Here is a 27,908-nt window from a genome sequence, read left to right on the forward strand (position 1 = left end):
TAAAAATAAAAACCTATGCTGTCTGTTTTATATCTTTTATCTGAGGTTCATTTCAAATAAAGGTCCGTAAACTCACTTAGAAGGGATGCTTCTCTGGGAGACCAGACCTTGCCTGAGAATTGTCACATTTTAAAGGTTTCTTCTGTAACAATGTGACTAATTGATGGTTACCAGTGTAAAAACTACATTACGTCAATTACAACCTCCCAATAGTCAATTCGGGCTGCTTATTGTTCACAAATGTGAAAAATATTGGCTAACTCATAATGACCTTGTACATTTGTATAATTAGATTTTAAGATTTTTATAAATTTGTATTTATTCTAAATTCTACTACCAGGGAGCTGGTTCTCATTTGATGTTTAATGACAATAAAAGGATTCTGAGTTTAATTCTGAAAGCACCCCACTATGAGATCTGGCAACCGTGCACCGGAAACGTTTCATTCAACATCCGGGTCAGTTTTCCTCACGCTGCAAACAGCATGGCAGCGAAAAACAAGCAACGTAAAAAGTCCAAGGCGACGAAAAAAGTGACATTTGAGGCCGGAGAAAACGAGCCGGAGGCGGAAAACAGCGGCGGAAAGGAGGATGAAGGTGAAGAGAAGAATACGAAAGAGCAGGAGAGAGAGGAAGAGGAGCTCAGTCTGGAGGAGGTTTTACGGCTCGGAGGAACTAAGGTGAATTTACCTGGTGAAACAGGGCCAACACTCACAGAGTCAGAGAGCGTTTTAACTTGTGGAGGTCGGTTTGTTTTCATAGTTTTGTGAACTGACACGAAAGTTTATGTGACGTAAAAGCACAGTCACCGGACAGTTTATTAGGTACACTTTGCTGTTACTGGGTTGGGCCCCCTTTTGCTTTCAGAGCTGCCTTAATTCTTCGTGGCATAGATTCAACAAGGCGCTCGAAACATTCCTAGGAGATTTTGGTCCTTAATGACGTGATCGTATCAGACAGCTGCTGCTCATCCATGATGCAGATCTCCTGTTGGTGCTCTCCTGTATTGAGCTCTGATGCTTTTGGAGGCCATTTGAGTACAATGAACTCAGTGTCATGTTCAAGTAACCAGGAAGACTGTGGTGTTTTAACAATGCTCAGTTGGTACTAAAGGACACAAAGTGTGCCAAGTAAATATCCCCACACCATTAGACCGCTGGCTGAACAGTTGTTATACACTCAGGATGGATCCATGCTTCCATGATATTATTTACATAAATAAATAAAAACGTATCAAATAAAGTAAACATTTAAATACAATTTATACACAAATGTTAATCAGAATTCTTTGTCACATATTTTTAATCTTTTCTTTGTGGTTCTTCTCTACGTCTTTAGGCCGACTATGTCCTCCTCGCCGGCCTCGAAGACTCCAACGAGCTCGTTGATGGCGGCATGAAAGGAGCGATAGATGACCTGGAGGAGGGCGAGCTGGAGTCATTCATCACCAAGCTGGGCATCCGGGCATACGCGACACAGCAAACCATTCCGGACAAGCCTGAGGGCGAAGCTGCCACCGCTGCCACGGCTGCTGGCGAGAAGAAAGCTAAAAAGGTCAAAGTGGAGAAACCAGAGGAGACGGCACCTGACACTCAGCCCAATGTCGTCGATCAGAAGCAGAAGAAGACAAAAGAGGCGCCGGTATCGGCGGCAAAAAAGGCGAAGCAGAGCCCGACCGTGTTTGAGTTCCAACCGCGGCAGGTGCTGCTGATCAAACCTGGTGGTAAGTGGTTCGAGCTGGATTACACAGAAGAGGGCTCGTCGGCGCCACAGGATGCTGCTCTGGTCTCGCAGTACAAGACGCTCGCTCAGCAGCTGTTCGAGGCTGAGGTGAACCTCTACAAGACCAAGAAGAGCTTGCAGAAAGGCGCCAACTCGGCCTGGATGAAGACAGTCGTCTCCTCCGGCGTGCTGGCGGACAGAATGGCAGCCATGACGGTTCTGATTCAGGACGCTCCGGTGCACATGCTGGAGCACGTGGAGAGCCTAGTCACCATGGTGAAGAAGAAGGGCAGTCGGCGGATGGGTCTGATGGCGATGGACACCCTGCGAGAGCTGCTGCTGTCCAACCTGCTGCCCGAGGACAGGAAGCTCCGCACCTTTGCCCAGCACCCGTTCGACCAGCTTGAGGAGAAGGCCAGCGGCAACCGCGACGCCCGCGACCGCCGCCTCATCCTCTGGTACTTTGAGCACCAGCTGAAGCACCACGTGGCTGAGTTTGTGGTGGCGCTGGACTCGGTGGCTCACGACACAGTGCCTGCCACCAAGGCAAAGGCGTTAGCCACTGCCCATGAGCTGCTGTGCAGCCGTCCGGAACAGGAGAAGGCGCTGCTCACCCAAGTGGTAAACAAGCTTGGAGATCCCGAGTACAAGACGGCGGCGAAGGCATCGTACCTGATGGAGACGCTGCTGCATAAACACCCCAACATGAAGGGGGTGGTGTGCTGCGAGGTGGAGCGGCTCCTGTTCCGACCCAACATCAGCCCGAAGGCGCAGTACTATGCCGTGTGCTTCCTCAGCCAGGTGATCCTGAGCCACGACGAGGACGGGCTCGCCGCCAAGCTCATCACCATCTACTTCTCCTTCTTCCGTGCCTGCGTCAAAAAGAAGGACATTGAGTCGAAGATGCTGAGTGCGCTGTTGGCGGGCGTGAACAGGGCGTATCCCTACACCAGCGCCGGGGACGACAAAGTGAGAGAGCAGATGGACACACTCTTCAAAGTGGTTCATCTGGTGAAGTTCAACACGGCCGTGCAGGCGCTCATGCTGCTGTTCCAGGTGATGGACTCCCAGCAGAGCATCTCGGACCGGTACTATGTGGCTCTGTACAGGTAAGAAAACCTTGCCTGGCAGCTTGTTTGTGGGCTCTAAACAGACAACATTCAGGTGTTTACTTTCTCCACCTGTGTTGCAGGAAGCTGCTGGACCCCGGGCTGACGTCGTCCTCCCGCCCGAACATGTTCCTGAACCTGCTGTACAAATCCATGAAGGCTGACGTGGCGCTGAGGCGGGTCAAAGCCTTTGTCAAACGGCTGCTCCAGATCAGCGCCGAGCAGAGTGCCAGCTTCGCCTGTGGGGCGCTCTTCTTGGTGTCGGAGGTCATGAGGGCCAAACCGGGCCTGAAGATACTGCTGCAGGAGGAGGAGGGGGTAAGAAATCTCAGAGAGTGGAAAACTGATGCTTTAGATTTTCCTTTTGGACAAAAATGCTCTCAAAGATGAACTGCTTTAAACTTTTGAATTATGGCTTCATTCAGGATGAGGAAGAGGAGGCGTTCAAAGACCTTGCTGCAGATGAGGAGGATGATGATGAAGAGGAGCGATTCGTGGATGCTGACAAACTAGAGGAACAAACAAACACAGAGGCAGAGGAAGTCAAACCTGCAGCATCATGGGTACATCACCAGAACCTGGAAGGTCTGTGAAACACAAAGATTAGTGCTGATGTTCATAAAATCGTAATTATCTTTCTGTCAACCTTCTTTGTTTGAAAACTGTTGTTGAAGGATGGGTTTAATCTAATATAACCGCCAGTGCCCCTTTTACTTTCCACCATTTCCACCCATTGTCTTCTTGGGAGACTATTGTTTAATAGCTAGTTGTTTTGTTTTAGCTTCATGAAACTAATGACAGATTTTTTTTTTATTTGCCTGAATCAGGAAAAACTTTTAGATCATGTTGTAATCTCTATTCCAGCTTACCGGCTGTAATTTAAATATGCAACATAGTTATGTGTGTTTGTTGCACCTGGCTGATTAAAATAAAGCATGATAGTAAATAAGAAGACGAGCTTCATCATGTTTGTTTCTCCGTCCTGTTTTCTTTCAGGAATGAAGAGTGTTCAGACCTACGACCCGCTGCACAGAAACCCGTTATTCTGCGGCGCAGATCGCTCGACTTTATGGGAGCTGCAGAAGGTAAAAAAAATCTGTCCCATTAAACACAAAGTTCTCAACCAGAGCTTGTGTTCACAAGCTGCTGTGTATAACCTAATATCTAATGTTCTCTCCAGCTCGCTCTGCACTTCCATCCGTCAGTGTCGCTGTTTGCAAAAACCATTCTGCAGGTAAAAGCCCCGCCCCTTTCCACACACTCAGGAGCTCTGTAGTCGTCATGATTCTTGCTGTTAATGTTTGATAGGATTTTATTTCCACAGGGAGACTTCATCCAGTACTCTGGGGACCCTCTGCAGGACTTCACCCTCATCCGCTTCCTCGATCGATTCGTCTTCAGAAACCCCAAACAGCTCAAAGCAGAACGTAAGACAAACAAGCACCGAATTCTATCGGATGCATTTTGTAAAAATGATCAAAAATGATGCAACATAAACACAGATGGATACAAAATGATCACATGTAGATGGGAAAATGACGAAAACTGGTGTCAAATGTTCACATTTGTGAAATAGTTTAAAGAGATTCAGAAAAGAAAGGATGATTAAAACAAACTGACTTAAAAGAGGAACAAAAAAATTAAAAAAGAGATGAAATAAAATACAAAAAATGCACAAAGCTGCAAAACAGCTGCAACCTGCAGAGAAACAAGAGACAGTGGACAGTAAAGACAATCTAAATAAAAGTCTTTACAAGCTGAAAACAACAGAAAAATAAAAAATTCAGACTCAGAAAGATAGAAAACGATAAAAAACATCCTGAACAGTCGTTATTATTAGTCTGTGGTTTCATTGCTGTCTCGGCTCAAAACAGATTTAATCATGCTGTCTTCATACATTGTGACAGTTTATTGATGGTTTTAATGAACTAATATTAATAATTTTAAGTGTAAACTTTCAGTTTTTTAATATTTTTTTATTCTTTAGAAAACACCGACGCCGCTGTGATGAAGCCCAAACACAGATTACCTGTCAGCTTGCTACCAGGTAACTTTAAACAAATTTCACACTTTCTATGTTTTTTGTTTTTCCTTCACCTGCTCTGTGATGTCAGATGAAGTGTGGTGCCTTTAAATTATTTGTGTGTGTCAGTGAACAGCGCAGAGTTTCTGTCCAAAGAAGAAAGTCAGGTTCCTGTTGATGAGATCTTCTTCCATCGGTGCGTCTCAGTAAAGTCACCTGACATATTTCCACTGTTTTTCGACTGTATTATGTTTAATGAACTTTGTTTCTTTGTTTCATTCGTCAGCTTCTTCAAGAAACGTCAGCAGGAGAAGCAGCAACGCCAGCCACGAGGCGACGATGACGACGAGAGCCTGGAGGATGTGGACGATGATGAGTTTGAGAAACTTCTTGGTAAATAAACCATCATCTCTAATTTAATACTCAGTATCTCCTCATGAAAACATCACAGATCCTTGGTTAATGGCTTCAGTCGAGACACTTGTACAGTTAAATTTATAAACACAGATTACATAAAACACTGAAATTTCGAAGTAAACAGAACTGCATTTAAAATCTTTTATATTTCAAATAAAAGGTAAAAATTAAAATCACAGGCTGATCCAGTCTGAGTCGTAGTTTGGCTCACTGTGAGTTTGGCCCACACGTGCCTGATAACACCTGGGCGTGATCCTGATGATGGGAGGATCTTCCCTCAGATCAGGGAATCGGTGAACTCCTGGCCAGTCTGAGGTGCTGTTTCCTGCTACCCTTCAACAGTTAAACATTTGGCACGTGTGCTCAATGTCAACCTGCTCTCATCCGTGAAGAGACCCGGCCGTTAGTGGTCGACCTGCCGGTTCTGGTGTTCTCGGGGGAATGCTCGGCTCTGGGCTGTGACAGGGTTCCCGCTAAAGGACGAGGAGCCCACCGGAGGCCCTTCTGTATCTCTGGCTGTGCTCCTCCTGTTCTTCCTCCTTTGCTTGTAGTATAACTTAAAGTTCTCTGGCTGAGTAACTGTTTGTTTGTTTTTTGGCAGACACCTTTGAAGGCGACTCGTACTTCACCGACCTCGGCAGTGATAATCTGGACTTTGCAGGGTGAGTTTTCAGGTTTACTCTTGGGTTTTATTTCCATTCATTTATTGATTTACTTTGTCATTCTTAAATTTATTTTCCTTCTGTTTACAGTATTATTGTTTTATTTATTTCTGTATTACTGTAGCTACACATGGGCAAATACAGGAAATACTAGGAAGAGCATTATGTTGGTATTTATTTAGTCTAAAAACAGAATAATCTGATTGGCTAAAACAAATAAAGACTTTAAAGACTTTTACACACTGACTTAACCCTCCTCTTCCTCATGACTTTTTTGTTTTTCTGTCAGTAATGTAAAGAGTAAAACAGATAAGAAATCAGGAGATGACTCGGAGTCGGACGTGGACAACTCGGACATGGACGACCTGGACGATGAGGAGGTGTCTCTGGGCAGCATGGACGAGGAAGACTTCGGAGACGAACTGGAGGAAGAAGGAGGGATGTTCATGGACCCTGACGGAGACGAAGAGGGTGATGATGATGATGATGAAGGTAAAAAAAATATGACAAAGTACAAAAACTTATTTTAATCCAGCTTTGTTTTGAGTTTCAGTTCAATATTCTCTGTTTTTAAATTAATACACCAATGCCTTTATTTTTTTCTGCCTGTATAAATGTCTTTTTTTTGTCATTATTTGACTTCAGATTATATTGATGTTCATATATCCACGCTGTTATGAGTTAAAGGACAGAATCAACCTGTGATCTTACAGAAACCTGATCCTTCTCCTCTTCTTTCAGTTCCTGAGCTGGAGGATGAAGATGCTGCATTTGGTGGTCAGTACCTTTAGAAATCCTAACCACTGTTTTTTACATACTGAAGAGGGAACACAGTGCATCATGGGATATCTGAGCCAATAATCTGTAAGCCTATTTTAGACGAGCACCCCATAATTCAAAGAAAACCACTAAACATTTACATTTAAGGTTCTGGAGCCAGTGAAGTTTAATCATTATAAAAATACAGATTAATAAATTCAGTCAACTCATCTGTTAAAGCAGCACCTAATTAAAAATATAATACTTACAATTAATTTAAAAACATTTAATAAATGAATGCAAAATTTGGGGTTCTATGCTAAATTATGAAAGATGGCTGGAATTTATCCTTCTGCTAATGTGGAATTATTCTGCTCATTTTCAGCTCCTTATTTTCATTCTTGGACTCTTGTAGAGCAGCTTTGCATGATTCACATTTCAGAATAATCCTTCCCTATCTTATACTGAGTCCATGCTCTGTCTGAAATGAGCAGTTTTAGCTCCTCTCCATTGGCTGCCCCTCACAGAAGACTTGTCGGTGAGGCTTTTATTCCTGTGATGGCCATATTCAGAATATTTGCTCTTTGTGACATCATAAAGATCCAAGAGGAGGAAAATCAGTGTGAAACTGAGTGTTTAGAGCAGTCTGAAGCTGAAAGGACTAGCTGTGCACGTGCCAAGCTCCTTATTTGAACTTGGGCCGTGTTGAATACGAACATCCATCACTGGAACAGAAGATATGAGAGAAAATAATTCTTTTCAAGTGTAATATTGAAAATGGGAAAAACTTTTTCCACTGTATAGATTCAGAAGATGATGAGATGGAAACTCCAGACATCACCCCACAGACCAAGAAGGGAAAGAGAAAATCCTCCGAGGACCTCGACTTCTCCGGATCTTTAGGTTAATGCTGGATCTGTAGCTCAAAGAATTATTAACATAATTTAATGTGTCAGTTTGTTTTGGCTGCGTATAGAAAACTCAGTCAGCGACTCCGGAGGTTATTTTATTGATCACTGTTCAATGTTTCAGGTTCCAAACAGAAGAAGAAGAAGGAAAAGAAAGATGCAGCCATGTTTGCTTCTGCTGAAGAGGTCAGTTTGACTTCAGAGAGTTCGTGGAAACAAGCACAACAGGATTATGGAATCATAAATATTTCAAAGGTCTTATAACATCATTATTGTTATTCTTTTTTTTTTTTGTCAGTTTGGCTGCCTGCTGGACGAGAATGCCGGCTCCAAGTTTGACAACATCGGGCTGAACGCCATGGCCAATAGAGACAAAGCAGGTGAGATCACAGAGCTTCACCTTGAACAGCTCATACTACTGCAGGAACAAGCCCAGTGGCCACATGAAGGCTGAGGATAGGATTTTGTGCTGGGATGCCTTTTAAAAATATGACCTCTAGGTCATCGTTATGGTTTCTATTATAATTACAGCACATGAAATGTTCATTAGTAAGTTAGAGTTTTATTCCTTATATTGACCCAACAGCCATCTCCATTATTACAGTAATGTCATTTAATGGACCTTGAAACTAAGAATGATTACATTCAGACTGCCATGTGAGGGCTGAAGGATGCTGAGGCTGTTTCAGGTTATAACAGGGTTAAAAACAAACAGACGAGACGAAGGCAGGTGTCTCTCGTCTCACGTTTCATAACTTCTCCACACAGAGAAAGTCCTGTCAGTCCCATTCAGCTGCGCTGCACAGATAAACCAAATGTGTAGTCTTTTCTAACACTTCCTGTGTGCAGGTCTGAAGCAGCTGAAGTGGGAAGCTCAGCGCGACGACTGGATCCACGGCCGTGACGCCAAGACGCTGCGCAGGAAGAAGACCACGTTCAACAAGAAGAAGATGGGGTTCGGCCGAGCCAGGACGGGAAGCGGGACGTTTGGGAGCAAGAAGAAGAGGAAGTAGATGACGAGGATGCTGAAGATGTTGGCCTAAAGCTGAGGGACACCTTCGGTGACCACGCCTTCCTCGTCTGTCTCCCGGACGCTGTAGATTCCCGGACACTCAGCGGTCTGATCGTAAACCGGGAGGAGGCGGACATAAAACGGTGATTACAGATTCAATCTGGGGGCTGATGAAGAGGAGCCACGTTTAGCTTGTTTTATTTTTTTGTAAAATGAAAGACTTTGTTGTGCTGAACATTTTGCTGCAAATCTCATCTGGATCATTCCATCTCAGTCCATCAAGTTTAAAAGAAACTTTGGTTTTAAAATGCATAAATGAATACTTCACGGGATGAAAGCAGGGCTGTTTCATGATGTTTTTGAGGGAACATTTGTGTTTTAGGGTAAATATCTGGTCCTGTGCCTCTATGAAAATGGACTCTGAAGGAATGAAGGATGCTTGAAGTTGCTGAAATATTTAGATGGCTACAGCCTGTAGAAACATTTTGCTTCTCACACAATGTTGTTTACACAGAATTGTCTTAAAAACAGTCTAAAAGTGAATCGTTTCACTTGTTAAAGCTTAAATGTTGGGGGAAAAGTTCACTGTGATATTTCCAGGTATGACGCAATATACAAAGTCCAAGTAAATTTATTAGATCCAAAATTTGTTACGCTCTTCTCTCTCATATAACTCATATTTATGTAGAGAAGGGAAATATTGCTTTGTTTTTAGTTCCAGCCTCATGGCTCAAATTTCTCTGGCCAATGAGAGGGTGTGTGCTGCTGTGCCGTTTTCTTGGTTTGTTTTCAAGAATATCTCGTGTCTTGTATGTGAGAAGCTCTAAATAAAATCTACTGTGGTTTCTACAAGTCTCCAAATCTGCTGTCGGAGATCACACATTGAAATATTTTAGGGACTTCAAACGCCCACCGTTTTACGTTAACTGGAGCTGCACTGCTGACGCTCCACATTCATATTTACTCTAACACATTTGAAGCTCTAGAACAGGGGTGGGCAATTCCAGGCCCCAAGGGCCAGTGTCCTGCAGGTTTTAGATGTGTCCTTGAACCAACACAGCTGATTTAAATGGCTAAATTAGCTCCTCAACATGTCCTGAAGTTCTCCAGAGGCCTGGTAACGAACTAATCATGTGATTCAGGTGTGTTGACCCAAGGTGAGATCTAAAACCTGTAGGACACAGGCTCTCGGGGCCTGGAATTGCCCACCCCTGCTCTAGAAATTTTCTAGATATTGGGATTTTAAAGTGCTCCCTCAAAAAAAGGATTTCAGAGTGATGTGTAAAAACATCCCGACCTTCATCCTCAGCTGTGAAAGGCTGAAGTTTGTGAGTGCGATAATTCAAGCACAACCTCAAGAACTTCAAATTGAGACCGCAGGTGTGTCTACCAGGAGGCTGGTTGACATCAGCAATTTTTTATTTTTGGAGAAATCTCATGATTTGTTCCTTTTAAGAAGTCAGAATTTTCCTTCAGGCAAATCTGAGCTGACATGGGATGAGCCTGTTCGACACGTAAGCAGCAGATTTCCTTGTATCTAACAAATCAATTCACATACAACCTGTGTGTGTGTGTTTGTGTGAGACACAAACATTTAAGTGTTTCATGATCCTGTTCAGTGTGTTTACAGGTTTAATGATTGTTTCTGTCGTTCGGATCAAGTTGACCATACTGAGCAGAATGTGGCATTTTTAGAACGGTCTGCACCGTTTCAAGGTTTTGTTGTTTTACATTTACAAATTAAAATTGGTTCAGGTTTTTTGTTGGTGTGGTATTAACTATTAAAACTTATTAAGTATCAACTGGGATAGGCTCCAGCTCCTGCCCGCAACCTGAATTGGATAAGCAAAAGAAGATGGATGAATGGATAAAATGATCAAATATAGCAATTAACAGATTTAAACTATTTTAAATGTAATTTAATATCAAGCAATACTATTTTTCTGATTTTCTCTGTCGCTGTTTCACAAATTTCTAACTTTTTAATAGACCGAATGATTAATCTAGAAAGTATTTTGTACCTGAACTGATGGGAGATTATTAGGTACACTTGCTCAATAAATGTAGTCATTTTAAATTAGTTGTAAATTAGTTTACAAATTGCTGTAAATTAGTTTACAGCAGTAATGATATAATTAATTTAACAACAGACAAAAAGAAAAACTAACACTGATTTTGTACAACAGCTATAACACCTCTTGTGGCTATTGTTAGTTTACAGCTGTTATATCAAACTAAAGTAAGAGGAAGTACAAGAATGTAACGCTAAAGGTCAGCAAAGAAAAAGCGGGAGTAACAGGGACATCAAGAAAGTCCACAAATACATATACACACACACCTCTACATATATATGTATATCGATTGATCGATCGATAGCATAGTGGTAACACCACTCGCCTTTGGAAGTTCAGGTGAGCAGTTTGACTCCCGACCAGGGTGTCTACAACCAGTGAGTCCACAAATGCTCTGGCAAGAGGGAACCAGGATGTCAGGTCAGGGGGAAGGCGGTGGCTATAGCTCAGGTGGTAGAGCAGGTCAGCTACTGGAAGGTTGGTGGTTCGATCCCAGGCTGCATGCCAAATATCCTTAGGCAAGATACTAACCCCATGTTGCTCTCCAATGCATCCATCGGAGTGTGAATGTGTATGAATGTTAGACAGTTAGAAAAAGTGGTTGTGTGATTGGGTGAATGAATAAGTTGTATAAAGTGCTTTGACTGCTCATATAGAGTAGAAAAGCGCTACATAAGAACCAGTCCATTTACCATATCATCACCCCCACTTGAGATTGTACTTGGGTACCAAGTGTGAGACAAAAACCCCCAAAAAGAGGTTTTTGGGTTTGGCTGCTTCATACAGCAGCAAATATATACAAAGTATGTGTGTTTAAAAAATAACAACAAAGGCAGGATTTCCTTGACTGGGCTGGATACCAGCCACATTTAATAACTTCTCCACAGAGAGAAAGACAATTCCTGTATAAATGAATGAGATCGGATGAGTCTTTACAGGAAGTGACGTCTTTTTTCCTGATGTGCAGTGCTGAAGCAGCCGAAGTGGGAGGCTCCAGACGCCAAGGCACTGCACGCGATAATGACGATGACGTCGATGGACACCTTCAATCCTGTTTGGCTGACCAGGCCTCCTGGTCTTTCTCTCGGATGCCGTAGATCCCCGCCCACTCGTTGGACTTGTAGTAAACTGGGAGGAAGCGGATGTCACAAAATTAATTTTGTTGTGTTGGAAATTTGTGGGTTGAGAGACTGGCAGCAGAGCTGTACAGCTGATTAATTTACAGAAATTATGATATGATGTTCACATAAAGCAGAAGGAAGGTTTATAAACATGTTGTTTAATTTATGGCTCAAAAAATCAGGTTGTTCTGCAGTAAATGTGTACCTAATATACTTTAACACATTACTTGATTTAATGTATATTGTCTTTTATTTGGTGCCATGTTGGTATCTTCAGATGAACTTCAATAAAACTTTGTTGTTCTGCTGAAATTGCACTAATCATTTTTATTTTCATATGAATTGATTTATTTCACCAACTTGGGTTTTAATTGATTTAAATATGACCTCATTTTCATCTGTTGTATGTACATTTCAACGTTATCTCTGCTCTGACATTTTTATTTTCATACGTCGTGCAGGCTGTGGTGTGTGTGTTTCTGATTTTCTCATTTAGTAATGATTTTAAATCTGGACCACACTTTGTACTATATAAACAGTAATTATTATTATGAAAGAAGCCAGTGTCCATATTAGAGTTGAAAAACGCCTTCTGCTAAGCCCCAGTTTGAACCTGGAGATTCTTCTTACCTTCTAGGATGGATGGGAACGTCCTGTTCATGGTGTTCCTGAAATCTGCAGGTGGTGCAGGATATAAAACAGGAAATTTAGGACGATATAAAGCCAGACCTATTTCAGATCCATTTAACGTCATAATTTCATACCTCGACTGGTGTCCATCGTGTGAAACAGACCGTAAGCCCCGAGGACGCCCAGCAGCTCCAGAGCAATCACGCCCTTCATTAGCTTCTTAGCCAGTGGCTCCAGAGGTTTAGGAGACATCTGAGGGGAGACCAACAGATACAAACAACTTTATTTACAAAAACAGGGATAGACAGCGTGTTCACTTCTTTCATTTTGCCTCCATTATGAAGGTCACATTAATTCATTACACTGCATCTAACTTTCCTGATAGAATATTTTTATTTTATTTCACTGCTACACAGAGGTACTCAGCTCTGCCCTCTAGTACAGATAACAGACAGCAGACCTCGCTTTTCAGTGAAAGTTAAAATAATGTCTGCACATATATTAGAACAGATTAGAATGAGAATACCTTATTTCATTGTGATTATATGTAATTTTGTACATTTAAAACCTATAACAAAAACAACAGATCGTCAATATTTTATATTAAATTCAGACAGAAGAAAAAGGCTGTAACTTTATTTTGAAAATAGTTTGCCACTCTTCCAAAATAAAATTCCGAGTTGGATTTTCAACCTGAAGCTGACACATGATTGAGCTCAAGAACATCGCAACCTTAACGCGTTTGTTTAATGACAGCATGACACAACATGCTGGGCACTCAGGAAACATCAATATGTTAGCAAACGGTCGCTTATTTCTTCGTTTTGAACTGAAGGCGTTTTATTTAACGCCTTTGTTACGTCTGAACTTACCTTATATTAGATCTGTGGTACTTGAGATAAATGAATAACTGCTTTAAATCTAAATCAGAGCACTATAAATTGTATTAGTAGAGTAAAATGCTCGCAGAAACAAATCTTCTGCCCTTGTAACAACCACAGCAAACTACTAACACACTGCTTCCGGTGTACGGAAGCTCGGTAGGGACATATCGACTTTTTTTTGGCGTCCTTACCTCATAAAACCATTAAAACTGCTGTTTACACTACCGTAAGTATAAAGGCAGCAGCTTTTAGTGATAACACGGCTAAAAGAGGCTCCTTTACATTTGATAATTCTATCTTTTATTCAATAAAATAGTAATTTGATAAATTAACTAAGACTTTAAATAATTATTAAATTATTTTCTATTAATTTTTTTCATCAAATCAATATAATCACTAGTAAAGAACAAACACGTAACAGCTCCTTGCTATAATAATTAATAATAATTTATTCTTGACTATGTTATTGTATTTATTTATTTATTGACAAACTAGATATCACAATACATAAATGAAAATTAATCGAAAGCAAAGCAACACAGAAAATAAAAAATAAAAATGAATGCACAGTTTGAATAAAAACTATTTAGCTGAATTCTCTGTGAAAAGATGAATAATCTGAAATTTTAAATTTTATATACTCACTAAAAAAGAAAAAAAAGACCTTACAAGAAAAGCTGAATGTTGGCCTCACCCATCTTATCGGTTGTCCGGTCACCTAAGGGGTTAATTGTATGAATAAAAAAATAACTGATGAAAAGGACAAAGCACGAGTGCCTTGTTTTTAGAAATACAAAAACTGTCTTAGATAATGTCACCTTTTCTCCCTCCCTCTCCCTCCCTGTGATAATAAAAAAACAAAAACAAACCCAAGATAGAATCAACTCTTACTGCTCTAAAAGCTTCTTTTATTACTGTTTTTGCTATATATATTTTCTTTTTATTATCATAACAACAGAATTTCGGCCAGTTGAAATTCTGACGTTGAATTGTGATTTAATCATTGTAGTTATGGGATGTTACCAGGAGGTGTCAGCGTTGTGGCAAGATGAACAAAACAAGATGACAGCTCCTGTCATAAAAACAAGGGGTACGTCTAATAAAACACCTGATGCACCTGATGAAAGTCTGAATAATTGTTTTAAATTTTTAGTTGAGAAGCAGTCGAAAGGAAAGGATTCACTTTCATGAGCAGATTCCACTGAAGACACCTGCAATTTCTGTTTTGTTTTTTTCTTTTTTCTTTTTTTTTTTTTTTTGAGGAAATTAAAATCTAATGTCATTTCGTTGATATAGACTTAGCTGAATGAGCACCAGCTGCAGGTTAGATTCCCAGTTTTCCCAGAGGCTGCCTCGGTTTTACAGCTGCTATTCCTGCAGGAATCTCAGCAGAGCAGCAGCCAAACGGGTTTAGACTAAGAGACAATATTTGCTCACCTGGGTCACAAAACCTCACTTTACAGCATGATTAGGTGCAGAAATAGGAGCTGGAAAAGAGTCCTCTGCAGGGCTGGAAACTCATTAAAAGCCACTGCACTCAGAGGGCATCAGAGGTCTTCAACAAAGGTGTTTAATTTCTAAAATTATTTACTACTTTCTTCCACATACAGTTTCCTTTTGTCCATTCTTAAGTCACATTTGTCACATAACACATCTATAATCAGGCATGATGGTGGAATATATTCTGTGAAAATACTTTAAAAGTCAAATTTCAGCTGGTGAAACAGCACAAATGTTGCTAAACACATAACCACAGAGGATTTTACAGTAATTACAGTATCTACCACCATTTTTGCTTTAATTTTAGTGTTTCTAATTAATCTCCACAAACAGCTTGTTATTGTTAAATATAAATACATGTCCTCACCCTGACCATCTCACACAAACATTCAAACAACGGAAACAGCAAAATATATCCTCAGCATGCAACACAACTGAAATAACCATGGCAACACTTAATAATTTGTGATTTTTGAATGTACAATGCAAATACTGCAATTTACTGTAAATATGTGTAGTGGGTTGCTGTTAATAAAGTTGTGAGTTTTTATTTATTTATTTTTTAAATTTTGAATAAAACAAAAAGTTTTAAAAAAAAACAATAAAAACCTTTAGGCAATTTATGTGATCAACAAAATAAATAAAATAAATAAAAATTACAGCCTTACAGCTGCTGACATCCATCTGAAATACTGCCATCTATGATATGTGTATTGTATGTACAGCACACATCATTTATACAGTCTAAAAAAATACGTGTATAGTACATTATTACTTCCACTGCACTTTCTATACATATAAACAATCACAGTGTATACGATACTATACAGGTAATAGTACTTGTTCATTTTTCCATTTTTTCTATTATATCTCTAATTCACTTTCTCTTCCTATCGCTTCTTCCTCTGCTGCTGTAACAAGGGAATTTCCATAATGTGGGATTCATACAGTTTATATAAATTGTATGTCCACACTTACAAAGAATGGCTAATCAAACAGTTGATTTCTTGCAAACACGATGGCCCATGAAGCACAACAGGAAGAACAATCACCACAGCACCTCCTCTGCCAACTGCACATCCTCGATTCCTTTCTTTAACTCCTTTCTGAGCATCTCTTCAAACTAGTTCATGCATTTATCACTTCTTGGCTGGACTACTGTATTTCATTATTATCAGGATGTCCTAAAAACTCCCCGAAAAGCCTTGAGTTGATCCAAAACACTGCAGCAAGAGTACTGACAGAAACTAGAAAGAGAGAGCAGATTTCTCCTGTATTGGCTTTCCTTCATTGGCTCCCTGTTAAATCCAGAATTTAATTTAAAGTCCTGCTCCTCTCATACAAGGTCTTAAATAATCAGCCCCCATTTTATCTTAATGACCTTATAGTACCATATCACCCCATTAGACCACTTCACACTCACACTGCAGGCTTACTTGTTGTTCCTAGAGTATTTAAAAGTAGAATGGGAGGGAGAGCCTTCAGTTTTCAGGCCCCTCTTCTGTGGAACCAGCTCCCAGTTTGGATTCAGGACACAGACACTGTCTCTACTTTTAAGATTAGGCTTAAAACTTTCCTTTTTGATAAAGCATATAGTTAGGGCTGGACCAGGTCACCCTGAATCCTCCTTAGTTACTATTAATCTCTGGCTCTCTTCCACAGAGTGTCTTTGTTCTGTAGAAATGAAACGTTTCCATGTTGGAGCCTCATTTTAAAGTCGTGTCAGTTAAATATGATGTGAAATTTTTTCATTATACAGATGTGATCATAACATTTTTTTTCCATAGGACTTCTGTTATTTAAATTCACTACATGGCACAATGTGAGAAGATTAAAAAAACTTTTGCAATCACAGACACACAGACAAATGCTGGAAGGCAGAAATGTATGAATATGAAGGACAAGTTGTTTAAAGACTCCTCCTCTCTCCGTGGTTTGTATATCTCAGTTGTGGTTATGATTTAGTGATACTTAAAGGTAAAAACACTTTTGGAAAGGACACACTTTCCCCAGTTATAGCTCCTCCTGGAGTCTTCTCTCTTTGCTGCCCTCGTGATGCATTTTAGGAGCTGATGTGTCCTTCAACACAGAGCACAGACTGGCAGGAGGACAGAGACCCACTGAACTCATGCACACAAATAAACACAGAGTGTTCATGGATAATGTTTGGGAGCTGGGTGTAGTCAGAAGAAGTAAAGAATAATCTGTTTCTATCTGCTTTGTCGCTGAATTTATAGCAGGGTTAGGAGGTGATGCCAATTTTAAAAAAATCACAACATTCAGATTATTGTTATATGTATGGTGGGTAATGAAGAGCCGATCAAGCACACAACATCTCTGTTTGTTTCCTGTGTCAAGAATTTGGAGGCTGTGGATGCAAAGTAAGGAGCATTATCATTTTTAGCTGATGAAAATAAAATATTTATAACAAATCAATAAATCACAGCTATTTTTCATCATTTATTCCCCATGATGATCTCTAGACAGCTGGCAGTTCCATGTTCTCCTCATACTTGCCCATCTTATCTCAGGATGCAAAATAAAAAAATATCTTGGTGCACGCTCAATCTACCAGGTAAGGAAATCCCAAAACGTTGACTCTGTTCATGTGGAGGTGAAGTTTTCAGTGAGAGAAAAATAAAAAAAACTCATTTCACTGGGACATTTTAAAGGTTCGTACCTGTAAAGAATCTTGTGTGTGTTTTTCTTATTTTATGATAATGTATAAAGTGACTTTTAGTAAGGTAACTCTCGATTTTTGTATGTTTTTAAAAAAAAGAGGTTTCAGTTTCAATGAGACTACCTGTTTAAATAAAAGATTTAAAGCTAATAATAAAGATTTGCAAATTTTTACAGGTACGTCACGTGTGAGGAAGATCTCCTTCCTGGCCACAGATCCTTCATGCCCACTGATTCTTCGTTAAGTCTTCCTCTGTTGTATCTGAAGCCTCTTTAAAGTCTTCTGTCAATGTTTAATCCATAACTTATGACTTGTAAATACTTTTAGTGATCCTGTGCAGGTGAGGGAAGCCCTTCGTTGTGTCACAGCTTTGATAAACACTTCGACCCCCTCTCGGTCTTCATGTGCAACCAACAAATGAAGGGAAATATTTGTGGTCATGTTTGATGGCCACAGAAGATAAAACAGCGGCTGTGTGCAGAGAGCATGGTGGTCCAGCTCCTCTTGTTCCTTCACCTCGGCTGTGTGTGCCGGCTATCCTTTCAGATTCACCGGCAGGTAAACACACACTGTCAGGGCACAAACAGTGAACCCTGCAGCTGAAAAGGAAGGAGGAGATCCTGGGCAGTCTCCACTCTGCCGGGAACTAAACACTTTCACACAAAGGGAAAGGTTCATATTTCACGGTTATATAAAGACATTAAAGATCAGCCTCTCTGGAACCAGCATGTTTTGTGTTTTTTCACTCCTACAGCTTTTTGAGCTTCATAAACTACATTTGAGACACGCGTTATTCTTAAAATGAAAGAAAAATGTGTATTTCCACTCTGTGCATTCATTAACTCAAGCGTATAGGTGGGCCAAAATTTTGTGAGAACCTCAAGCTTCATGATTCTGGATTAATAGAGGCCTGATCTGGTCCCTTGGCCTTGAATTGTAAACATGAGGATTATGATATTAACTGGCATCGTTTTGGTATTTAAAACCACTGTATGTAAATCTAAATTCTTGAGGATTCTTGGTTGAAATTATACATACTAAACAAACTAGCACATCCTTTATATCATAAAGACAGAAAAATGTCTTTTGGTCAGACCACCTTCACAAGAAAAGCTTCCATCCAGTGCCTATACAATACAGTGACCCCTGGTTTTCCTCTGCATGTATACCCAGAGATGGCCTCATACTTTACTGCCCTGCACCCGATATCCCTGCTCTCATTTTTTGCCCTTTTGATTTGTTATATGCATCTGTAATGTAACTCTTATATCTTAATACTTCACCAGTGTTAATACTCTGTGCTTAGATGCTGCTAACTTTATGCTAGCTTATCACTCTGTTGAAAGAGACGTTTTAAATGTTTTAAATGAAGTTTTAAATGTTTACATAAAAAATAAAAATACAGAACGTAACACAAACCAATTTTATGGCAAAATGTAACCAAACAAAAGTTGAAGATGAGACTGAAAAACAAAAGAAAACACACCTTAGGTGTAAAACAGAAAAAACGTGTAATAGTGATCATTTTGATGCATGAAATGAGTTACAGAAAATAAGAGAAATCTTTAAAACTACCAAATGTGGACTTTTTTTGTTCTTTAATTTGGGAGAAAATCCACCTGTTTAAATGGACATGAATCAGTAGAAATGTTGATAGAAAATCCTGCTGATTTGAACTAAAAAAATCCAGAGCACGAATCTGTGGATCTGATTCTGTCCATTTTCGTTGCTAGTGGACTGTGCGGCAGATTTGGTGCCATTTTTCTTTAATTCTTTTCACTTTTAATTATTTTTTGAGAGTCAAAATTAAACCTGAATCTGCTGTGAGCCTCCTACAGGGGCCCAGCTGAGCATACGTACCCACCCCCCTCGGGGAGTTTATTACCCGGCCCTGGGATGCAGGCGGCTGATTGGACAGCGGCTGCGCAGCAGCGAGCAGCAGGTGTCGCAGACGCTCAGTGCGCACAAACCGTCCGCCGGCCACAGTGCGCGCGCAGGTGAGAGGCAGCAGCTCCGGTGATAAACAGACAGGCGGGATCCAGCGGCCCGGTACCGGCTGCCAGCTGAGGACAGGTGGGGTTCACGTGGTTGTTTTCCAGCCTTGCGTGGAGCTGTTTGGATGAATCTGGAGCTGGAGCGTGCACGATGCTGAGCGCCGTTAAAATGGAGGGACACGAGCATCCGGACTGGAGCAGCAGCTACTACTACGCAGAGCCCGAGGTCCGTGAATTTCACCCGTGGGTGTTATCAGTCAGTGGGGACGTTGGCTTATTGGTTAAATATCGATCAGAGGCAGAGGTTTCCCCGCAGAGGAGGCAGATAAAACCCGATCACGGGCCGGAAAATCTCAGTGATGGAAAAACGATAACTGAGGGTCACTTACAGGATCTGAGCTGGAATCTGAGAGGCTCAGCTGTACCGAGCCTACACAATTTACCCCAGACGTTACGCACAGTTTGAATGTTTCATATAAAAGTATAACCAGTTATTAGTATTATTGAGTGTAGGCAAAAGTTTAGTTTAATAAAATTAGAGATTAAAGAGTTTTTAAAGTCGTTTTAGAGCATGTTGAGTTTGTCAAAGGAGCCACTCTTCGGCTGGATTTCAAGTAAAAACAAGGAGCCATGTTTTTCATTTTAAGTAAACTAACTAAATATTTGCAGTAGAATTTGTTAAACTGGGATCTAGTTTGTTCTTAGAAATCCAGGTAATTAAAGCGAAAATCGGGAGGCTGTTTGACCTTCAATACTCGGCTGTGTCAAATAATCTAAACTGTAACTAACACTTAAAAACGATACCTGCTTTAAATTCGATCATAACTGCAAAACAAACACCGAGCAATAGAAAAATGGCTGCAGCTGCCAGCGAGGACACACACGGGCAACAAAATGTACGTTTTTACGCGATTAAACGTCACCTTTATTTTTCTGCAGGATTTACGAAATTTCATACAAGCTTTTCATTCTTGAGGGACAGATTTTAACAAGCGCCTTGACTTCCTGTTAAAACTCTGTGTAACTGATTTTAATTCACAAAGAATTTTCTGGGTTAATAAAACAAAAGCGTTAAAATCAGTTAACAAGAGAATAAAATAAGAAAAATAAATGTGGAATATTTATCTAAAAATGTATTTTTTTTAAAAAAAAAAGACAAAAAAAGATTTTATTTTAGTTAGAAAAATAATTTCCTTGGACGTTTTTGCTGAATAAAATTTTTATACATCTAAAGTGAAAAACCTTTTTTAAAATTGTAATTCTCGTGATAATTTTGTTCTATTCAAATAAAATTGTCCCCTCTAAAAGTTGCATTAGTGATTTATTTAACATCACCAGTGGTCCCCACACCCTGCGCGTGAGCTCGGGTCTATTTAAAAAAAAATAAAAATAAAGTATAAACACGTCACAGAGAGGTAAAGTGGAAGGTTTGGACTTCACCTTGAACAAGAAAACCACGGAGTGAAAGCAGCCTTTACAAGGATGTGCGTGCTTATAGATTTAAAGATATGGACGGACTCGGATTATAGCAAATACAGCTCAATTAATATCTTTAATAACAGGAGTTATGGATGAATTAGACAGAGGAATGCAGGTGTATTAGAAACCCTAAAAACATGGCTACTGTTAAACTGGGTGATTGGAAAATCAAACAGAAAGTCAGTCTTAGTCTTTATTATAATAATCAGAATCTCGTGAGCAGTTTTGACTGTTTTAAATAACTTCCGATCAGTTATTTGAAACTAATCAGAAGCTTTGGTGTATTTTTATCTCTGCGCCTGCTGTGACGCTTTATTGGAGTTTTTATGTGTATTTTTCAAGTTTCCAGCCTCCTTTTTTCACTCATTTCACTATTTTTAGACTTTACGATCAGTGATAGAACACTGATCGTAACACTGATTCCGCTCTTTTTTGGCCTGTTTTGGTCTTTTCTGACTCTGATCTTTGTGTCAGGCTGAAATAAATCCGCTGGGTTTACTATTGTGTGTTTATGCGACATTATCAGGCTGTTAACTTTAAATTAAATTGAATTATTTAGGGATTAAACTCAGTGTGTGTGTCCTCGTGCATTAATTAATGTTAATTGGCTTTCTCTGTGTCGCAGTGTTACCCCCCAGCGGCCAACATGAACTCCATGAGCACCTACATGGGCACGCCTGGCATGACGGGCACCGGCCACATGAACGCGCATTACGTGAGCCACCCGGTCGGGGTGAGCGGCTCTTCGGTGGCCTCCGGAATGACGCAGAGCGCCGGGGCCGCCGCGCTGCCGCCCAGCATGAGCCCCATGAGCCCGCCGCCGTACGGGAACGTGCCGGTGATGAGCCCGGTGTACGGGCAGGCCTGCGCCATCAGACCACGGGAGTCCAAGGCCTACCGGCGCAGCTACACGCACGCCAAGCCGCCGTACTCGTACATCTCCCTGATCACCATGGCGATCCAGCAGTCCGGCAGCAAGATGCTGACGCTCAACGAGATCTACCAGTGGATCATGGACCTGTTCCCGTTCTACCGGCAGAACCAGCAGCGCTGGCAGAACTCCATCCGCCACTCGCTCTCCTTCAACGACTGCTTCATCAAGGTGCCGCGCGCGCCTGACAAGCCGGGGAAGGGCTCGTTCTGGACGCTGCACCCGGACTCCGGGAACATGTTCGAGAACGGCTGCTACCTGCGGCGGCAGAAGCGCTTTAAGTGCGGGAAGAAGGCGGACAGCGAGCCGGGCTGTGAGGCCGGTGCGCCGGGCAGAGGTTCGGACTCCCCGCCCTCCTCCTCCTCCTCCTCATCGTCACCTCCGTCATCTGACGGAAAGGGCGCCGACCTCAAACCCCATCGGGGAGAACCGCCAGCCTTAAGCCCAGTGCGCGTGCCCTCCCCGCTCACGCACACACAGCACCTGCTCTCGCACCACCCGCACCCGCTGCTGCTGCACGAGGCCGCGCACCTGAAAACGGATCCCTACCACACCCACTACTCCTTCAACCACCCATTCTCCATCAACAACCTCATGTCGGAGCCGCAGCACCACAAGCTGGAGCCGGTGGTGCAGTACGGAGGTTACGGCTGCCCGGTGTCCGGGGCTCTGATGGCGGCTAAACCCGGCCTGGAGCCCGCGCACAGCGACAGCGGGTACTATCACGGCGTGTACGGCAGGCCCATAATGAACTCCTCCTGAGGCCACGCCGGACTCCTCACTGCAAAAACTCTGATCTGTACATATGTATATGTGATAAAGGGCCATTCCCCTGTTTTTCATCCATCTGATAAAAAGCTTCATATGAAATCTTTGTTGTGTCGTTTTTATTCAGCTGAAGGTTCTCAAAGGTTAAACCGGACAGGATAACGGGGCCCACTCAAGCAGCAAAAAAATTACTTATAAGGTTTGTTTTCCCTTAAATTTGACCTCTTTGTGTGTATACATATATCTAAGCACAACAGAATAACACAATTGACAATTGTCTATTAAACAGAATTTTTAAAAACCTTCCACCCAACGTCAGATACTTTCAAGCTATTCTGAGGATGACTTTAGGAAAACCTCTCCATAAAGATTCAAGAACTCAATGGATCCATCTTTCTCACTTTGAGGGATCTTTAAGGAACATTTAAAGACCATTTTATGTGGAGAAGATTACTAGGAGCTCACAACATCCTGGAAGATCCTTTGTAAATGCTAGTGGAGGCCTGCACACATGCATTTATATTTTCCTGCAATGAGGTTGTATATTTTTTTAATGTATGTTTTTCACACTTTTCCATTTATGACTAACAATTGCATAATTCTTCATCATTAGTCCAAAACATTATTTAAAAATCTCAGTATTTACATAAAATTGAGAATAAATAAATGTTCTACAGGTTCTGGAAGACAAAGCAGGATCTCAGTGTTCCTGCTTTGGCAGACAAAGTCGTTTTGAAAGGTAAAAAAAGATTCTTGAGATTCTTGTTTCACATGAGTGTCTTCCTGAAGATGTTGGCTCATCAAACATTTGTGCTCAGAAGTCTGTAACAGATGATCCCAGCATACCAACAGATATAACATACACAAATGTACTCCTCAGGGGTGTGTAACATCTTAGGTTTTTTCTAAAATGTGCTGCTGTTTCAGGAGTGGTGATGCCAGCATGGCTGCACAGGTGTGAAAATTAAAAGTAAAGATTCACAGTGGAGCTTCTTTTAATTCCAAAAAGTATGAGTCGGAATGTTTTGTCCTTTTGTAGCTCCAGAGTTAAAGAAGAGAAAGATTTCAGGTTGTTGTGCTTTTTTACGGTAAAAGAAAATTATTATGTATTTACTGATATAAAACTGGAGTGTGACCGAAATGATTTTAATAATTGTTTTCGGTTAGATTATTGGACCTCAAGGTGATTATGTGCACCTTTTTGAGGGCTAAAATGATGCACAAACTTTCCCAAGCAGTAAAATATGCATATTTGTTCATTTTTTCTTATTTTTTAAGGTGGAATGTCCCGTGTTTGGCCAAATACAAAGCGAAATTAGGTGAAATATCAATTCTACACCGTCAAATCTTCCTCGGGTCTTTGTTCTCCCTTTTTTCTTCTTCTCTGTGTTCTTCGGCTTCTTCCTACAATACAAACACATGCGTCTGAGGTTATGTTTGGTTTCTCTAAGGAAGCTTCAGGTTCAGATGTGAGGCATATAAAGCATTAAGGAGTCAATAATACTAGAAAAAAATCTGCACAAATGCCAGCCCATCTCCAAATAACCTATATATAATTAAACACGCTTTACAGACAAGCACAAGCAGAATATTAAACTCAAACAAAAAACTACACATTTGCCTAAAAATGAAACAGAATAAGATAAAATGTTTAATTTAATGCAAAAAAGTACAGTAGATTTAAACACTGATGCATAAATAATTTTTAAAAAGTTAAAGTGATCAAAGAAACATTAAAAAATAACATTGCATAAAAGTAAGTCTATTAAAGTCTGCTTTTAGAAGTAAATCAATAAATACTTTTGGGGTGTTTATTAAATTAATGCAACTTTTTTTATGTCAGTTTTTGTATATTAAGATACTAAATTATAAAGGATACAAATATCTTCTGCCTAACAGGAATACCACAGAGGGTGAGCTGAGCTGCAGTATCCTTAAAGGTGCAAAACATGTTACTGAGATAAAGACTGTGAGTAAACTCTGAGGCAGCATTAGCACTAAATGGCTTGATTATCACCCGCAGGGTCACAGATAACATAAAAGCAGATAACAACTGGAACAATAGCCCATGAAAAGGTGACAAGCTCTCCTCCTAAAGCACATTAATGTCACACAGAAGTGATGTTGAACTGCAGATAACAGGCTTCACGGGTCACATGGTCACAGTCAAGAAAACAGTTATTCAGCACAAAGACGTTCTGGCTCAAATAAGCCGAATGCTTTAAATAAATTGAACTCACATATTTATACATGAAATTTAAAAAACTACAACAGGTTAAGCACTGATGTGAAAAACATATGGCAGAGTAGGAATGACGACATTCAGTGAGGGTTTTTCATTTTCTGCATTCTGGTGAATTTTTATGCATCACTTTGCACATTTTCAGCTTGTTTGTATGGTGTGCTTATGGTGGGAGGCTCCTCTACTGTCTTTAAATAATCTTGTTTCCTATTGTTCCTGCTGAGCCAACACACATATTCACGCTTCACTCTGCGGTCCTCTGTCATGTTTGCTTCGCTCCTGATGTGAGAGGCTGAGTGTAAAGAGCCAGTTCAGCTCTGTTTAATATCAGGATGATGTTGCATCTTTTGTTTGGGTAATAATCTGTTTTAATGTGCACATCACACCCGCTCACCCTGATGATGAAGTCATTTGTTTTCATGCATAAACTCCTGGAATTTAACCCTGTGATGTCTCAATTATCCTAACCCTAAATTACACACCAGAGTGTTTAATGTTTAAAATTATTCCACAAGGTTTTGGCAATCAAGGAAAAAAAGATCTAACTGACTCTAATAAAAAACGATACCCTAACCCCGAGGTTTAGGATTAGGGTTTGGGGGTGTAATGCAAATTGAGGCAGACTGACAACAAAAAAGGTCAGGTGACTTCTTCCTAAAATTAGTAAGCAAACTAACAAGATTAGAAAAATAAATCATTTTTACTTACTTAAAAAAATGTACTAATAATAAACCTGGTTTGAGATGTTTTTGGGGGAAAATCCTGTATAAGGAAAAAAAAAGACCTTCACATATTGGAGATGTTGTTGTTGTTATTGTTTACTGTTGTTGTGCTTATAAAAACTCAGCTTCTTCTTCTTCTTTTTTTTTTTTTTTTTAATTTTCTAGGTGTTCCCTGCATCTCCACTGAGATCTACATCTTCTATTTGACATTTTCTTTTCGTTTTTAATTGTTTATCTTCTGTACATAGCACAAACAACATAATAAAATCCATTAAAAATGAATATTATTGCGGTATCATTGGTCACATATATTGTACAGACTCACTGGAAACCAGGCTGCAGCTGTTTTGATGTTTAATAAGTCACCCGAGTTTATGAAATTTAAAGGTGCCAGGTTCCAGAACTCCAGCCAAAAAATAGAACTTAAACAAGAAAAAAGTGCTGATTATTTTCTTGATCAATCATTTTAATCAGTTTATTAAATGTTATAAAAATAAGGAAAATATTCTACAATGTCTCGATGGTCTGATTTTACTGTCCAAACACTCCAAAAGCCACAAAAGGACGAGTTTGCTGACAGTAACAGAGCTTCAGTAATATTTCAGCTGATGCAGAAAGATGCTCCACAGTGTAAATGGATCATCTCCACAAACAAACAACAAAACAAACAAACAAACAAACCCAACCCTGTAGAGTGTGTACATTTTCTTCTTTAGCTATCGAGTTCCTTTTAGAAAAAAAAAAATCAATTTTCTTCCAGTCAGCACATTAATTATCCTTTTTATTTTTTTAATGTCAGCATTTTGTCTCTGTGTACTTTATACTCATATCAATTTGAACTTAGCTTGCAAAGGGAAGGAGATCAGTTTTCCCTCATTAATATGAAAATATATGCAGAACGATGCTTCACCATATCCAAATAAAGACGCTGTGGTGTGCGGGGTGTGATGTATGCTTTATATCATTTATGAGTTACTACAAGCATCAGGATGAGTCAGTTCATCAGTTTTAGTGGTTTTTTCAATTGTTTTTATAGATAGTTTTGAAAAAGAGCCCATGACGGTGTCCTCCGAAGTTTATTTTACCAACTGAATACTTCAAAAATAAGAATGTACACAAGAGGAACTCAGTCTTCTGGCTAATAGATTAACTAGAACTGTTGTCGCTTTCATTTTGGACAAAACCCCCAAAGCACATTTGTACCACTTGTCCTTCTGTACCAAAGCTTCCTTTTGTAGTCACCTATAGTCTTTTCAAATTGTAGGCTATCTGTTTCCGAGAGCTGCCTCTCTGGTGGGCATCGAGCCACTGCAGACATCCAGGGGAAACGTGGAGTGAAGCTGGGGCTAATAAATGTAATTAATGAACAGAAATATAACAAACTTTGCTTTTTGTGTAATGCATTTTTTTTATTTTATTAAAAAATTTAATTTGGATCCTTTTCTTATTGGCAATGATTAGAAATGGGCTGTGGCAAAAAAAGAAGAAGTCTGAAAACAGCTCCAAGTATTTTTAAAGAACTGATTGAATCTGTGACTGAAAGCTCTTTAAAAGCTCCGTATGAATGTGGTTCATTTACAGTTTAAAATCCTGCAGCTTCACTCTGTGCACAAAGCCATGAGTAAACAATATCTTCAAAGACTAAAGCGGGCCATTTTGCATGACTTACAGCTTCAAACAAGGTCAAGACTCCATCCGTGTGCATTGAATATTTGACACGGAAATCAGTGTGTTTGTTTAATTGTGCGCCGGCGTGACTGGTGCCTGCCTCTACCTGCTGTAAGAGTTTAGTTGTTGCGAAATCAAACAAAGCTGACCTGAGCAATATAGGTTAGTCTTTAAAAAAAATAGCTTGCCGCACCTCTGAGCCAATCATACTGACTCTGATTGTAAAACACAGGTTGTGTGCTGGAAGAGGGACACAACAGGCTGTTTCTGAAGGTGGAGGTGTCAGAAGAAAAGAGTGAAACGACACCGGCGAGGTTTTCATGAGCTGTCTGCAAAGGTTTAGGAGAAAAGCCGTCTACAGACACTGCAGGTTGCTTATTAACTTCACACAGGATTGGTGCCTGCTGATCCTGTGTGAAGTTTCATTTTTAAGACAAAGCTCTTTACATTTCTGGTGACACAGTTTCAGCTTCAGTATCTGGTCGTAAAACTTTAATATCAATCTTTAAAGCACCATCAGTGAAGCACAAAGGAGAGAAAAACAGTGTTTAGGTGTAAAATTTTTAAGGTGTGTGCAAAGCTACGCCATAAAAAATACCCCCCCCA

At 40.3% G+C, this 27,908-nt stretch overlaps 3 protein-coding genes across 3 annotated transcripts; 2 read left to right on the top strand and 1 right to left on the bottom strand.

Moving 5' to 3' along the window:
* Positions 1-464: 464 nt before the first annotated feature.
* Positions 465-9,582, top strand: cebpz (CCAAT enhancer binding protein zeta). Its single transcript, XM_063496038.1, has 17 exons — positions 465-679; positions 1,338-2,830; positions 2,914-3,148; positions 3,256-3,415; positions 3,827-3,915; positions 4,011-4,064; positions 4,155-4,257; positions 4,818-4,877; positions 4,983-5,049; positions 5,140-5,246; positions 5,872-5,932; positions 6,222-6,424; positions 6,674-6,709; positions 7,496-7,594; positions 7,724-7,785; positions 7,898-7,979; positions 8,449-9,582. The coding sequence occupies exons 1-17, from the start codon at positions 485-487 to the stop codon at positions 8,610-8,612; spliced, it is 3,270 nt and encodes a 1,089-aa protein (XP_063352108.1). The 5' UTR covers positions 465-484; the 3' UTR covers positions 8,613-9,582.
* A 1,939-nt stretch (positions 9,583-11,521) lies between these two features.
* On the bottom strand, positions 11,522-13,448 carry LOC134643525 (protein CEBPZOS-like). Its single transcript, XM_063495939.1, has 4 exons — positions 13,307-13,448; positions 12,569-12,686; positions 12,435-12,479; positions 11,522-11,811 (listed from the first exon to the last, which is right to left on the bottom strand). Exons 2-4 carry the CDS (start codon positions 12,684-12,686, stop codon positions 11,729-11,731), a joined length of 246 nt encoding a protein of 81 aa, XP_063352009.1. The 5' UTR covers positions 13,307-13,448; the 3' UTR covers positions 11,522-11,728.
* Positions 13,449-19,643: 6,195 nt separating this feature from the next.
* Positions 19,644-22,664, top strand: LOC134643414 (hepatocyte nuclear factor 3-beta-like). The gene is made up of 2 exons (XM_063495763.1): positions 19,644-19,718; positions 21,597-22,664. The coding sequence occupies exons 1-2, from the start codon at positions 19,644-19,646 to the stop codon at positions 22,662-22,664; spliced, it is 1,143 nt and encodes a 380-aa protein (XP_063351833.1).
* The last annotated feature ends 5,244 nt before the right edge of the window (positions 22,665-27,908 follow it).

Source organism: Pelmatolapia mariae, linkage group LG15 (genome assembly GCF_036321145.2).
Source record: "Pelmatolapia mariae isolate MD_Pm_ZW linkage group LG15, Pm_UMD_F_2, whole genome shotgun sequence".
NCBI classification, from domain to species: domain Eukaryota; kingdom Metazoa; phylum Chordata; class Actinopteri; order Cichliformes; family Cichlidae; genus Pelmatolapia; species Pelmatolapia mariae.